The 14,755-nt window shown below is 42.4% G+C and overlaps 1 protein-coding gene across 1 annotated transcript; it reads left to right on the top strand.

Moving 5' to 3' along the window:
* Positions 1-1,272: 1,272 nt before the first annotated feature.
* Positions 1,273-14,553, top strand: apcdd1l (adenomatosis polyposis coli down-regulated 1-like). Its single transcript, XM_056386741.1, is given in 5 exon segments — positions 1,273-1,720; positions 10,435-10,618; positions 11,881-11,984; positions 11,987-12,399; positions 12,943-14,553. Coding segments are annotated over 5 exon segments (1,554 nt in total). The 5' UTR covers positions 1,273-1,641; the 3' UTR covers positions 13,717-14,553.
* Positions 14,554-14,755: the final 202 nt, after the last annotated feature.

Raw genomic sequence — 14,755 nt, 5'->3', positions numbered from 1 at the left:
TGTTGACTCTTTTTAGCTTCTTCAGTCCCAATACAAACTCATGCTGTGCATCCAAGCATCGTTCACTCCAAGAGAAGTTTATTTTAAAATCTAGAGAAGATCCCAAAGTTTCCAAGGGCCCAATAAGTCATGCTGAATTTTTTGGGGGAAATGTGTATGAAGTGAGGCACAAGACAGAAAATATTTCCATTTGACTTCCCGTGCTGGCTGTGGTTGTAACACAAACAGGGAATTTGGTACTAAAACGATTGTATCTTTGGAAAACACCCACTTGAATTGTCTAAATTGTCAAAGTGAGGGCTGTAGATTTTGCCCCACGTGGCTTTCATTGAAATATCATCATAGTCAGCATGGACAGGAGGGATAATTAAAAGGGAACCCCTCCAAATTCACACATCAAAGTGTGTTTACAGGTCGTGGGGAGTTTTACTGCATATGTGAAAAGTTGTATAAAGCCTTTTGTGGCTCTGGAGGGAGCTGTATGAAGTCTGAAGACTACAAGTTTGAAAAAAAAAAAAAATCATTGTTCTCAGTCAGAAAAAGACTGTTTTTGCTGATTGGTTCAAATTACCAAGGGAAGTTTTATGAGATTTGGTCTCATTAATGTTGTAATTATGTGGTATTTTATTTATACTATGTGCCTCCTTTTTGTTCCTTTTTTTCTCTTATTTTATTGGTTCTACTTATTTTACTTGGATTAGCCACTGTGTGCACCCAGATTTGTGGTTGTTATTTTGTATTTTAATTTCATTCAAGTCCATTATGTCAGGGTGGAGGCAGAAATCTCAGAGACAAATATCTCACAACTGGACCAATTAAAAACAAACCTGTCAACATGCGAGGGTACGGTCAGTCAGGAAAAGTTTTATTTAGTGGCTGCAGTGTTAACTCCTATCCACCGCTGCCCTTTTGCACCTTGCTCTAAAAGCTCCCCAGAGCCTTCACTTTAGGAAGTTTGAGGCTCAAACCCCCTCCTCCACACACATGCCCAAAAAAACACAGACACACACTCTAAAACTTTCTCCATCTCTGCCCTCCCTCCATCTTGCTCTCTCTCTCTCTCTCTCTCTACTCCCTCCTCTCAGCTCACAACTATAAGAGCCAGACAGGACTGAACACACACACACACACACACAAAATACTCTCTGCTCTCATGCACGCACACACACATGCTGCACATGCATCGAGTGGAACAGATCCACAGTGCTGCACAGTAGTGACCCAGCAGTGTGTGATTGAGAGAGAGGTGGGGGGATTGGGGGGGTGGGGTGGAGAAAGGCAGAGACAGAAAGAGAGAGGGAGAGAGAGAGAGAGAGAGAGCATTTACTCTCCCTCTCGCCAACTGAAGGGAAGCACCAGTGTGGAGAAGTTGCATGAGGCGAGCGGTTCCAACTGAGGACTTTCTTATCAGACCATGGAAGCCAAGAGGTGGAGGTAGAAAGAGAAGAAGAGAAGAAGAAGAAAAAAAAGTCCCTGCTGCCTGAACAGGAGACCAAAGTTTCATCTGAGGGATAACTGGACATATTATATATGCACTCCTGTCATGGTGATATCCCACCTGATCGTCTCTTGTTGACAGGAGCCTCTCTGTTTCTCGGATTTCCCAGGGATCAAAGTTTGTTTTCAAAGCAGAGCGCGTGAATGAAGTGTGCGGAAGCAGGAAACATGTCAAACGGACGTTTCTGTCACCTGTTGAGGGGAGCCTGGCTGCTGTGGCAAGGTGAGTTCAGCCACTGTCTGCAGGATGGCAGTGTGTATTCCACCTGTCGAAACGGCTTTGTGAATATTTAGTTAATGTTTAATTCCTCCCATGAATCCACAGATTTCTGTCCAGGGAACAGGTTGGAGATTTTGTCTGATTAAACTTAAAGCCTCATTTTTTTACCCAGATTTTGATCTAAATTTTGATGTTGTTTAAAAGATAATCTTAAGAAAAGCTTAAATTGACACTGGTGTTGCTTTGTTATTGTTTGAAGTGTAAGAAAATTTGAAGTGTAAATCTTGGCGTTAGAATCTGATCTTAAAAGATTGCAGCAGATTTCCCCCTGTGCTCCAAAGCTTTTCCAGTATGAAAACAATGAGATAAATGCTCTCTCATGTGAGAAATCAGCTGAACACTTGGGGATTTAGCTTAAAGAACACATGGCAGGACACAGACACAAAAAAGGAAGAGATTATAACAGACAAAGTCATAATTACAAGGAAGTTATTATGTAATTTGTCACAATTCAAACAATTTCCAAAGTTTAACATGTGGATCAGCACTTTGAAAAATAAAAAACACAACCTGTGCTGACATTATGAATAGCCAGTCTGTTTTCCGCCTCTGCTCCTCTGAGTGTCTTCAAAGCGTCTGTGGCCGGTGGAGGAGTCTTAAAAAGCAGCTCTGCTCTGGCTGGTGCCATTAAACAATGGTTCCCTAGGAGCAGGGAAGCGTGGCCCTGGAACTAATGTTGCCATTATGTTAATGGTTAGAATAACAGGAGACAGCCATTACTGACCCTACCTCAGGCTGCTGTGCAGAGCTGATTGTCCAGCCGCCACGGCCCCGATCGCGGAAGTCCAGCGTTTTGGCCATCAGGGCTGGTTAGGGTGATGGGCGGCAGGAGACAGACAGGAGGAGGCATCTGCCCGGTTATAATCATCCTCCGGCAACTCAATGCCAACCTCCTCCCCTCCCTCTATCCTTGCTGTAGCTGCTTCAGTGGCAGACTGGTATCTGTGAACTCTTTCACCGCTGAAGTGTAGTAGAGGAGACAGGAGAGGTTGAGTCATTGGCCCCAAACAGACAGTTCAAACAGAGCTGAAAACTGATTTGAAATTAATTTAAGGGGTCATTGATATCAAAGTGGAATTGTTTGGACCACAAAATCTGTGTTCAGATGGATTTTGACAGGTGTAACGTCATTGCTCTGCAAAAAAAAAGAAAGCTTCTCATCTCATCTCTGTTAAATCACACTGACTATGAGATGGCTCCACAATACTGACTCCATATTGAGGTGGACCTTTGAAAAGCTCTTTCCTGAACCTACCTTTAAATTGCTGTCTCCTATGTTCAAGATAAAAGTGACCAATTTTTCTGTATGGACGAGACTTTATAGTAAATATTTGGATAAGGTCTGGTGTATCCTTGGACAGAAGAATTTCCTCATGTGTGTCAATAAAGATCTAAACTGAACTGAACTGAACCGGATGGGAATAATTTGTAATCCAACCTTAGATCCTATTCATTTAAATTAAACCTTGGATGCAATATTCCTGTTTTGGCCAATAACAGTCCCGTTTAAACTTGAAACTATGTGAAACCGATGCCAACCGGATCTCCAAAAACGTCTCCAAACCAAGCTTTTGGATTAAGGTGAAATTGATGTAATCTCAGCTCCAAAGCATCAATGGACCATCAACTTCCCCTCTTCCGCTATCTACAGCTTGACTGCCACAGCCGTCCACAGAGAAGAGACACCACAATGCATGTCAGGTGCTATTATAATGAGGGATCCTCTCTCGTGTCTGATAGCTCAAAAATCAAAGATGAAGGCCAACGTTCAAGTTTTAATAACAGCGGAAATTGTTTTCTTTGAACGTTATATGAACTAGTAACGCAGCAAATAACAAAGATGAGAAAATGGTGGGATAGCTGGATGTGTTGGCTCGATGTGGCAGCCCTTCTCTTCATGGTGAGGGTGTGAAATGCAGCGGGACCATCTGTGCTGTTGTTGCCTTGTGAGCAGGAGCCAGAGTTCGCTAACCACAGTGGAACTGGCAGCAGCGTCCACTGGGCAAACCCCTGTAGATCCCTTGTCTAAATAAATGAGGCCGCTAGATTAACCAGCTTACACTGTGATGAAAAGACAACAGTAGTCTACCATGCATTGCCCCGAGGATGGAGGGATACTCCTCGTCCGGGAGACCGCTATGAAACACTGGGGTTTAAGCTCGAAAAGGGGAAGGGGGACTGAGGGTTAGAAAAACACAACAGACCTCATGTTCTTTGAAAAACCTCTAAATCAACCTGACCTTCGCCTGACTTTGGCGACAAGGGTGGAGAGAAGGAGAAGAGAAAGAGGCAGGCTACAGCAGCAGCGAGGCATAACTAACAGTTATTTTTCTTCCCTGTTTAATCTTCCGCTTATTTTTTTCAATGAATCCCTTAGTCTATGAAAAAATATCCGAAAATTTCGAAATGACTGAAACGATGAATCAATTATCAAAACAGATGCTGATTATTCTTCTTTTAATCATCAAATGTAAAGGGGGCTTTACTGAAAGTTTGTTTGAGGGTTATTAGCTAATTCCTTCTGCAGTGAGACGTGTTAGCTCGGGGCAGGGCTGGAGGTTGTGATGAGGGGGTTAGTTTCAACCAAAACATTTGGTTGGTAAACCCTCAGTTGACGATGAGCTGCACGTGGTCATTCACTGTGTTAATGGACACTACATGGTTCAAACATCAGACTGGCTTCTCGTTAAATCATATCATCTTGTTTTCTATATGTTAGGGTTAGCCCTAACCCTAACCCTAACCCTGTGTAACATTTTCAACTCTGATTCATAATAGGTGTTTTTTCAATATATACGTAGCTACTGCATGACAATAAAACAGGCCTGAAGAAGAGGGAAATAATTTGAATAGTCCCATTGTGGTTAACTTTATCTTAATAAAACAAAAAAAAGACTAAGAATAACATGCAATAGTAGCACAGTGCAGTGTGGCTGTTTCCACTGTAAGAAGTTGTTTCTTGCTGTGGTCAGCAGTGAGATATTTATATCCTGTGTTTCTGCATGCTGACCTTCTCTGAGTAGAAAAAAAAATCAGACAATTACACAGGATATGGAGCTGGTCATATATCATGAGGGATGATGGATAATTCTCCAAAATTGATGATAGAAGAAATCCATCAATATGTGGGTGGTGGGAGCTTCCCCCATTAGAAAACCAATCAAGATATCTTATAACTATGGTTCTGAACTTTGGGCTAGGGACCCGTCTTCAGGGTTAAAAGATGAAGTTGAGTGGTAGTGACATAAAGACTGGATACGGAAAAAAAAAACAATTTTCAATTTATTATTTGGACTTTTTGCTAAACTTTGCTCTTTTTTCTTGCTAAATGTTGAATTGTTGAATTGAATTGTTTAGCCTCGGCCTGTGACAATTATTCACATTAAATGGAGTCATAAGATAAATGAGGGATTGTCAGATGATGAATATGACAGAAAAAAGAAAAAGCTAACCTTTGCCCCATAAATATGTTTTTTTTTTTTTTTATCTTGACTTTTCTCTAAACTTTGGTGTTTTCTTTCAAAATGTTGATTAGTTCTGCTTCTTTTGGCCTGTAGCAGCTATTGAAATGAAACAATATGAGATGTTTAGAGGGGAAAAATACTCTTTGTCACTCACTGCCCATAATTCATACAACTATGCAACTTGTGATGAGGGGTAGCAAAGAGACACTCTTTCATTGTAAGGTCACACAAGCCAAAAGAAAGTTGGGAATCACTGATATAACACCTATCCGAGATCTGGAGGACAGCTCAGCGACTCGGAGAGACTGAAAAAGCAGCTGTGAACTGTGAATAATGTCCAGCAGTCACCTAAATATGTGAAACCTCTGAGCTACTGTAGCATTTAATATTTCTGCTCGCACACACAAAAACACACTTGTGCACTTCACTTGTCATTGCAGCACATGAAGACGCCTCACCCTCCCACCCCCACCCCCCTGACCAACTTCATTCACCTCATCAACCACTCACAGACAGAGAGAGAGAGTGAGAGAGAGAGAAAAAAAAACAAAGACAGAAAAAAAAGAAGGGGAGGAATCTGAAATCCATCCAGGAGAAATGAGCCGTAAACATCATGGCTTTTTCATGAGGGGAGGGGGAGGTGGGCCAGGAGGGCACGGGCGAATTCGGGGACAGTTTGGAGGGTTTTGTCCCGCAGCACTGGCTTTACAGTACACAGGGGGTAGCCACACTGAAAGAAATGGGATGAGGATGCAGTAAAAAAGTAGGAAACACATGAGGAAGTAGTTAAAATACCGGAACATGGAGGGCTTTGCCATCAACTCAGTGCACCAACAACATTTTCCCTGGGACAAAATAGATTTTCTTTCACCTCCACTGCCTCCACTTTGGCAGGTTTAGTTATTCTCCATTAAAAGCCTCAATAGAAGTAGCTACGAAGCAGACAAAGGTGTCTCTCTCTAATGAATGAGGCATTGGGTTGACTTAAACGTCAAGCGCTTGATTCCCTCCACAAGCCCTGAATCAAAAGTGCCCGGATCTTGTTCTTGTTTTTACAGGATAGCTCCAAATAAAGAAGTACATAAAACTCTATTTTGACTTTGGCACTGTGGATGAGACATGAGAGAGGAGACCGACGGCTGCCAAACCGTAATCACAAATGCAAACAAACAAACAGAGTGCAGCCTGGAGGTCCTTCATAAATGGTATCCCTTCTGCAGTCTACTGTAAATCAATGTGTGCAGTGTGTTTTTGTGAACGTGCGTGTGTGCGTTTGTGTCAGTGGAAACAGGATGAATATGGGAACTCAAAGGCAGGTAGATTACTTTGGCCGGTCATCAGTCGGATGAAGTGAAGGCCAGTGGCTGCGGCAGAGTTGGTGGTGATGACAGACCGACCGTCCAGACCACACGCAGGTCACAGGCTGCTGCACTGACCCCTTGTGGCAGAATTGTAGAATGTGGACAAATGGGGAGGGGGGGCCATCACAGTTGATTGTAAACTCTCTGTGTGTCGTTAAGGCAATCCAAGTGACACATGCACATCCATTTGTTTGTGTCCCATTCTAGTAAATGGGGAAATAGCCTGTAAAGATTTACTGGTTCTGATGCTTTAGCAAACTATTCACATACTAGGTGTTGACCCTTGACCTTTTTCGGGTGCTAGAGATTAGTAACATTTAAAACCTGAGTAAAAGGATCTTTGATTTAGGGCCAAAACCAGGAACTGTTTTTATTCTCAATTAATCTGTCAACTATTTCTCAACTGCAATGATTTCTCAATAAATCAGTTGTTTAAATCAATTGTTTGGTCAATAAAACATCAAAAAAGGGGAAAGTTCCCATCACAATTTCTTACAGCCCAAAACTATGTCATTAATTGTCTTGTTTTGTTTGAAATATGATGAATTTACTGGAATGTAACTGATATTTCAGAAGCTGGGACCATCAGGTGTTTGACAAATGGTGCTTGAAAATTATTTAAACAGTTAATTGATTATCAAAATAAAATGGCAATCAATTTTCAGACTTGATTAATAAATTAATCGATTGCAGGTAATTATTAGATATCTACTTAGAGCAGATGTTTCAGTGTTGCACCTTGTTTTATATTTTAGTTATGAGACAGTGTGACAGTTGATGTCAGTGAGCTTTCATATTTGTCACCTTCAGATTTATAATAAAATGCATTTTGTTTTGTTGTATTTTCTAGGCAAACCTGAATTCTACACACACTGTATATACTGTACAATGCATCGTAAAGTTAAATGCAACTATTCATATCAGGGTTGAGTTTCATTCGCAAAAACAAAACATAAAATCTATTTTAGATGCACTGCGCACTACACAGTGACAGGGAGGTGCAGACTGCATCGGGGGGATGTTTTAGGGGCCATAGTGGAAAAATAAATCAGTGGGAACCATTTCAGGGTAAAACTAATGATATTTGACTGCCTATGTAGGAAGTGAATCAACTAAAATAGTCCCCCAACTCCTCCAAATTGAGATGGGGGTTGGATATTATCATATGTATTACAACATCGCCTCACTTGTGGTTGGAATAGGCTCTTTTGTAGAGGAATAGTTAAAACCCCACGATGAGCAATTTTGTTTTACTAAGCTCTGCTTTTATGAGAACTCTTTTAGTAAATGCAACCATATGCCCAACTGGAATGAGATCCAAGAGAGGGAGAGGGGCTGAATGACAAGTGACCTCAAGAATCACTCTATAGAAATGCTCTGGCAAAAACAGAAACTCAAATATAGCAGCCCAAATGACTCCACATCACATACTGTGACTCAAGCCCCTCTGTTCATTCATTGTAACCACTTAGGCAACATGTTGCATGCAGCTACAAAGGCGGGATAACACAAAACAGGCCGACTGAATGACTTGTAAGGAGCAGTGGAAATTAATTAATCCTGATTAGTATTTCTGCTCCGAGTTTTCCTGTGGGAGCGCAGCTGGGTCCGAGTGACCGGGTTCCCTCGCCAGCTGCAGTGACATGGAGCATAAACAAACACATCACTGCGTGGGGAAAATTGCAAACATGTTTCAGTGCCAGTGACAGGAAAAAGAGGTATTAATCATATCAACAAGGAGGAGAGATGTGCCTTGAGCTTAAATCTGGTCTGTGACTGTATAGTTCAAACAATCCAAACTGTACATATGTGCTTGTGCGTGTGTGTCCATGTGTGTGTGTATCAGGTGGAAGGATGCTTGGAAATGACTGAGCTGCACACATGTCTGTGGTTGTGGTCAGCATATGGGACGCATTCCAAGAGTGAGGGGAACAAAAAATATCCTCCATCTGACACTAACAAGGTTAATAAACGCTGATCAGTCAGCCACCATTTTGGAGCCTTTCACAGAAAAATCCAGCGGCAAGTCCGTGTCACACACTTTCCATTCAGGAGTCCTCATTTTCCCTCTGCGCCATCTGCTCAGTCAGAAGTGAACAAACTGATCCACAGCTCACTCGCTGCTCAACTGCAGGCTCGACAGGTGATGTGCTCCCCATGTGCATCTAAAGTCAAAGAGAGAGAGAAGTGGAGTGAGATTACACCCATAAAGCTGTCTGTCCCGGGAAAGTTTAGAAAGTGAGAGAAGGAATGCAAGAGCTGCAGGGATAAGAGAGAGCATGAGGGAATAAGAGAGAAGGAAACAGGGGGAAAAGCAAGCTGGAAACCCGGACTTTACGGCTGCAACTAATGAGTAATTTCATTATTGATTAATCTACTGTTTGTTTTTTTCATGATTAGTTCATTAAAAATGGTGAATACACAGTATTTACAATTTCTCAGTGACCAAGGTGATGAATTCAATCTGCTTGTTTTGTCCAACCAGCAGTCCAAAACCAAAGAAAAACAGCTGGAACCAGACAACATTTGTCATTTTTGCCTGAAAAATGAAATAATTAATCCATTATACACAAATTGTTGCAGCTCTGGCTGATTTAAAGCAAAAGTTTGACATTTGAGGAAATACTCTTATGGCGGAGAAACAGATGAGAAGCCCAAATTCAGAAGCTGGCTGGATTATTTTAGCATAAAGACTGCAAACAGGTGGAAACAGCCAGCCTGGCTTTTTTGTCTACAAGCACCTCTAAAGCTCACTATTAAACACATTATATTTGATGTGTATAATCCATACAAAAACCAAAGTTTAAATGAAGGAAGGAAAGCGTAAAAAAGTACAAGATGAAAACAAGAGAAAAAGTCAGAGAGAAAACAGGAGATGGAGGCATCTGTAAAAACTCATCCCCCTTTGCTTTTTGACATTTGTTTTGGGAGGATGAAACTGAAGCAATAATTTTCACACACACACACACACACACACACACACAAAAATGCACACACAAATTTGCTCACACAGACCCCAGTGGGTTTCCTCATTTTGCAACCATGAATCCAATCAGAAAATCTTCTTGCCCTCGTCTGGTCTGGAACCAGATCGGAGCGCTCGGCCTCGCCATGTTGCCAACGCACACATCTCTGTGGATTGAGCAAAAAGTGCAGCCGGTTATGACCAATGACGGGCAGACAGACTGCAGATGTGCACACGCCAGATCGATCAACGTTATACTCAAGCGAGAACATTCATCATCATAAGTGTTTTTTGAGTCAAATTTTCAACAGATGTGTTTTGGCTTGGTCGGCTGCTGCTGTCAGTGACCTACTGTGACCCACTGATTCCTCTCAATGGCAGAAATGCATATTTACTGTACAAAGAGTGTACACTCACCTACACACACTCACCTACACACACACACACTCACACAAACACACACCTCCTGCTTCCAAGGAAAACCCCAAAACAAAGTGTGTGTGTTGCAGCTGCAGGCCGATTGAAGTGACAAGCCAAAACTGTCTGCACTATGGCCAACGTCCTGATTCACTGCAATGTATGTTTCCTATAGCACAGACTCAACGCTCATTACATGGAAAATTTACTAAAATTACAGCCTGCAGTCAACCAGAATTGTGTTTAGATGTAACAGACAGAAGATGTGAATGTTCCCCTATGGCTTTTTACTTGTTCCTTTCATTTTCTGATGAAGGAAGCTGATAATCATCTCTGAACTGCATATTTTTGGGTTTTCCTGTTTCCCACGTCCACCCTTAATCAGCCTGGAAATCTAAATGAAGCCTGTGATTATTTACTCACTGTTTTTGACTTTCTTTTCCTCTGTAGCTGTGTTTGTGGCGGGGGCAGGGAGCAAACTTTGGGAGGTGCCCACAGCCTCCTTCACTTCCTCCTCCAACCTCAGTGAGAGCCTGCAGTGGGCTCCTCACTGTCAGTACCGCCACCTACAGGACAGAGTGAGAATCACAGCAGATATCCCCCCAAGACTGGATGGCACATGGGTGTCAACAAGGTGAGGTTTCATGGAGTTGTTGTACCAACAATGCGCCTATACAAGATTATCCAGTTTCAATTCATGCATTTTTAGATCACTTTAAGAAGCAGACAGGTGAATAAGTCAAATATGAAACTGATTAGATTAGTGCAGATGCTTCCATAGAAAGCATTAAGGGGTCACTAAATGGCTTGTAGCATGAAAATTATGTGAATCACATGCTATGACCTTCACAAATACCAGATGTCAACCTAAATCTGTGAATTTGGACAAATATGTTGGACAGCGCTCTCCTCCGCCATCATCAAATATGGGGAAAATATTTTGGAAGAGTAACGTTCATTCCTCCAGTTCCACAGATTTGGAAGATCGATGCCAAGGAGCATGAGGCACTTTATTTTATTTTTTTCTTTAAATATGTCACCTGTCTGTACACTGCTATAATATCACAATTACTTTTACCTCATCTATTCATATATAGTGTCTTTTTTAACTATTAAACTTCAAGTAGATTAATATCACTTTTTATCAAAGTCATTATTTTCCAGCATTTTAATTGAGGCAGATGTGGCCAGAGCTTTAGACTTTGACTTGAGTCAGACTTAAGTCACACAAATGAAGACGACACAACACTTGGAATTGACTCCCTTAAGGACTTGACTTGACTTGAGACTAGGAGCCATATGTTTTGACATGATAAAAAATAAATAAATAAAAAGTGCAGCATGATGCTGGTGTTGCAATATCATAACTCTTAATTATCAGGCCAAAACACTGAAAGGATTTGGTTTCAGTTACAAACACTATTAAAAGATTTGGATTAAACCTGAGCAGCTGTCATAGATTGTTTGCTTAGGCACGTCAAAAGTATGTCTTGGTGGCCAAGCAAAGCTCAGTCCCTGGCTAACATGTGCTTGGTGATGCTGGCTTGATATGAAGGTGCTTTGATAACTGGCAAGGAGAAGCGTTTTGTTGGCACAGGTAATATGGGTTTCCAACATGGTAGCCAAAGAGTGTTTTTTTTGCTTCGGAGGGCTGTGCTGAGTTGGACTGCAACTACTGATTATTTTCATTATCGATGGTGATGACTGGCCAGTTATTTTCTCAATTAATCAATTAAACATTTTCTCCATAAGATGTCTGAAAATAACACAAAATACCCACAATCATTTCCCACAGCACAGGCTGACATTACAGATGTCTTGTTTTGTCCAAGCAACAGTTTAAAACTCAAACATCTAACTACCTGCTTTTAACCATTTCTATCCCTCTGTGCTCAGATGTGAAGTTCGGCCTGGTCCAGAGTTCCTCACCCGCTCCTACACCTTTCACCCCAGCCGTCACTTCCAGGCCCTGCAGCACTACTACACCGACAGCAGCTGTGAGGACCGGCCTACACCCTGATGATCAGGGGAAAGCTTCGTCTGCGCCAGGCCTCCTGGATCACCCGTGGAGGCACCGAAGCTGAACACCACCTCAGCAAGGTGGGCATCATGGTTCACAGCCTGGTGGCCAAGCAGAGGCTGGCCTCCAGGCTGCCACCGACCTGTGTGGGTCTGACCCTAGGTCGGGTGGCGCCGGGGAAGCTGTATGAGCTGTACAACACGCGGGCAGGGAGAGGGTGTCTGGCAGCACTGGGCTTCTCCATGATGGAGATGGGTCTGGTTCGGGTGGAGACGCAGCACCACAACAATGGAGGGAAGATCCAGGAGCTGTTTTTAGGGGATATCAACACTGACTGGACTCAGAGAACTCAATACAGACCGACAGGGTACCAGCAGCCACTGCAGAACGCCATGGTGAGACATATATGATGTATTGTTTTTTTATTTGTGTATTTATTTGACTAAAAGACTGAATACAAGAACAAGCAGAGGTATTAACAACATCTTATACTGTGTACTCCCAAATTCAGTTCATTCATTACTATCATAATGACAAATTAACACAGAAAATCCTAACATCTGAAAAGCTGAAACCATCAAATGATTGTTCAAGCATAAGATAAACAATTAATAATCAAAACTGTTGCTGATAAAGTTTCAGTCGATTAACCAATCAATTAATCATTTGATTGACTAATCATTTCAGCTTTAAATAATAAATAATAATACTACATACAGTGTATGTAGTAATAATACAGGATTTTTGCCTGAACATAATAAGCCATTTAGAGACAGTCCCTTGAGCTTGAGATTTATCATCCTGACATTTTATATGAGATGAAGCAATTTATCAAAAAGATTAATACTAATATTAATATCAAATAACAACTTGAGTGATAATGAAAATTAGATTAGGCCCTAAAACCCACTGTCTCACCTTTCCCTCCCTTTCTGCAGCATCACATCCACCCCTGCCCCGTGTGTGCGCTGGTGTACCGCTCCTCAGAGCAGCGCCCCCCGGTGTTGCCCCGCAGCTCTGCAGCTTCTCTGTCTCTGGCCGGCCGCTGGGTCAGCCAGCACTGTGAAACCCGTCCCACTGTCCTCTTCCTCACCAGAGACTTCACCTTTGACCCTGACCAGCACGCATGGGAAGGCATCTACCGGCACTTCTCGGACCCTGCCTGCTCTCAACCCACGTTCACCCTGAGAGCCTCGGGCCACTACGCTCAGGGAAACCCCTCCTCCAAGGTCTCAGGAGCCACTGAGTTTGTCTTCAAGGTCACGAAAGTGAGAGTCACAGCCGTGGAGGAGCCCACAGCCAAGCTGCTGAACGGGACCAGGCCAGGAAAGTGTGGTCAGGCTGGAGGCTGGAAGGTCGGGGTGGAGCAGGACCTGACCCCCACAGACGGGTGCACAGTGCTGGGGATCAAGCTGCCACATAAGGAGTACGAGCTCTTCAAGACTGAGCTGGACCACAAGAAACACCCGCTGCTGTTCATTGGTGAGAGGCCGACTGATGGGTCCAGTCCTGACAGACCGCAGAGGAGGCCCACTTCCTTTCAAGCCCCCATGGTGTTATGCGGCGGGGGGGAGACACAGCCCTCACATCGCTATGAAACAGGATTTAACAGCAAGCAAGTCCAGTTAGTAGCCAATGGGACAGAGAGACTGGCACAGCTGGTGTTCCTGGTGTTTGGATCTGTGCTGTGCAGCTTGTTCTGTGTTTATTAGAGACATTGTTCACAAATTAAATCTGTTACACAGCTGAAGTCAGTGATGGACATTATTTTTCTGGCAGCTTACGTTCACTCTCCATATGATGACGACCACATGTGTGATGGTCAAGAAATATCATGAGACATTCAGGAGAGTTCAGTAATTTTCGATATCTGGCCTTCAGATGCTGCCCGTGGGTTCACTTCACTTTGACTCTTAACTTCAGTCACAATTCCGCCTAAAACTAATCTGTATATAAACCACCAACATATTCAAGCGCCATCATTTCAGCATGTAAAAATATATTCTTTTAAACCATCTTCCTTGTGTATAATGTTCAAATAGATGCTCTCACTTCACAGATCAATACTTTTCTCATTTCTGGGTAAACGCTGTTTTCACAGCGTGTTGTTGTTTTTACAACAAATCAGTGCTGGAATGTGGATCACTTATTTCCACATCAAAATGAATGCCATGGACATTCCAGTGGACTATTCACCAAGATGCAGTAAAACTAATGCACTTTGTACAGAACATTTTTTATCAACATACTGGAAAGTAAAGAAACCAGAAAGTAGAAAATGTGTTGTCTGCAGCTACCAGCTTGATTAGTCTAATGCCACTGTGGTGTGAAATGTTGCTTTATCTCTGTCCGTCCTTCAAAGCAAGTGCATTAGTCTGCTTTTCTATCAGCAGTCAATCTAAACAAATCAGACAAATATTTATTTTAACCATTTATACTGTACTTTTTGATTTAAAAAAAGACAGATGTTGGTCTAATATTTTAGTTAGTTTTGCCTTTGAATAAGTGATTATTTTGCACGTATGTGTATTAAAAATGGCTTTTCATGACATCTTGTGTTCAATTAGTCTTTAAAACAAGACTATGCCGATTTCTCACTCTCCACTCTGCCACACCTCCTAATCAGCTTCACTGTCTTCACCTGTTGCCCCCAGCTGCAGTCGATCCCCAATCAGACCATTATATATACATCCCCGGTTCACTCGCTCCTTGCCAGATTGTTCTCAGCGTCATGCTTGACTTTCCAGCGAT

Source organism: Seriola aureovittata, chromosome 2 (assembly GCF_021018895.1).
Source record: "Seriola aureovittata isolate HTS-2021-v1 ecotype China chromosome 2, ASM2101889v1, whole genome shotgun sequence".
NCBI classification, from domain to species: Eukaryota; Metazoa; Chordata; class Actinopteri; order Carangiformes; family Carangidae; genus Seriola; species Seriola aureovittata.
This window is presented reverse-complemented; position numbering and strand designations above follow the sequence as displayed.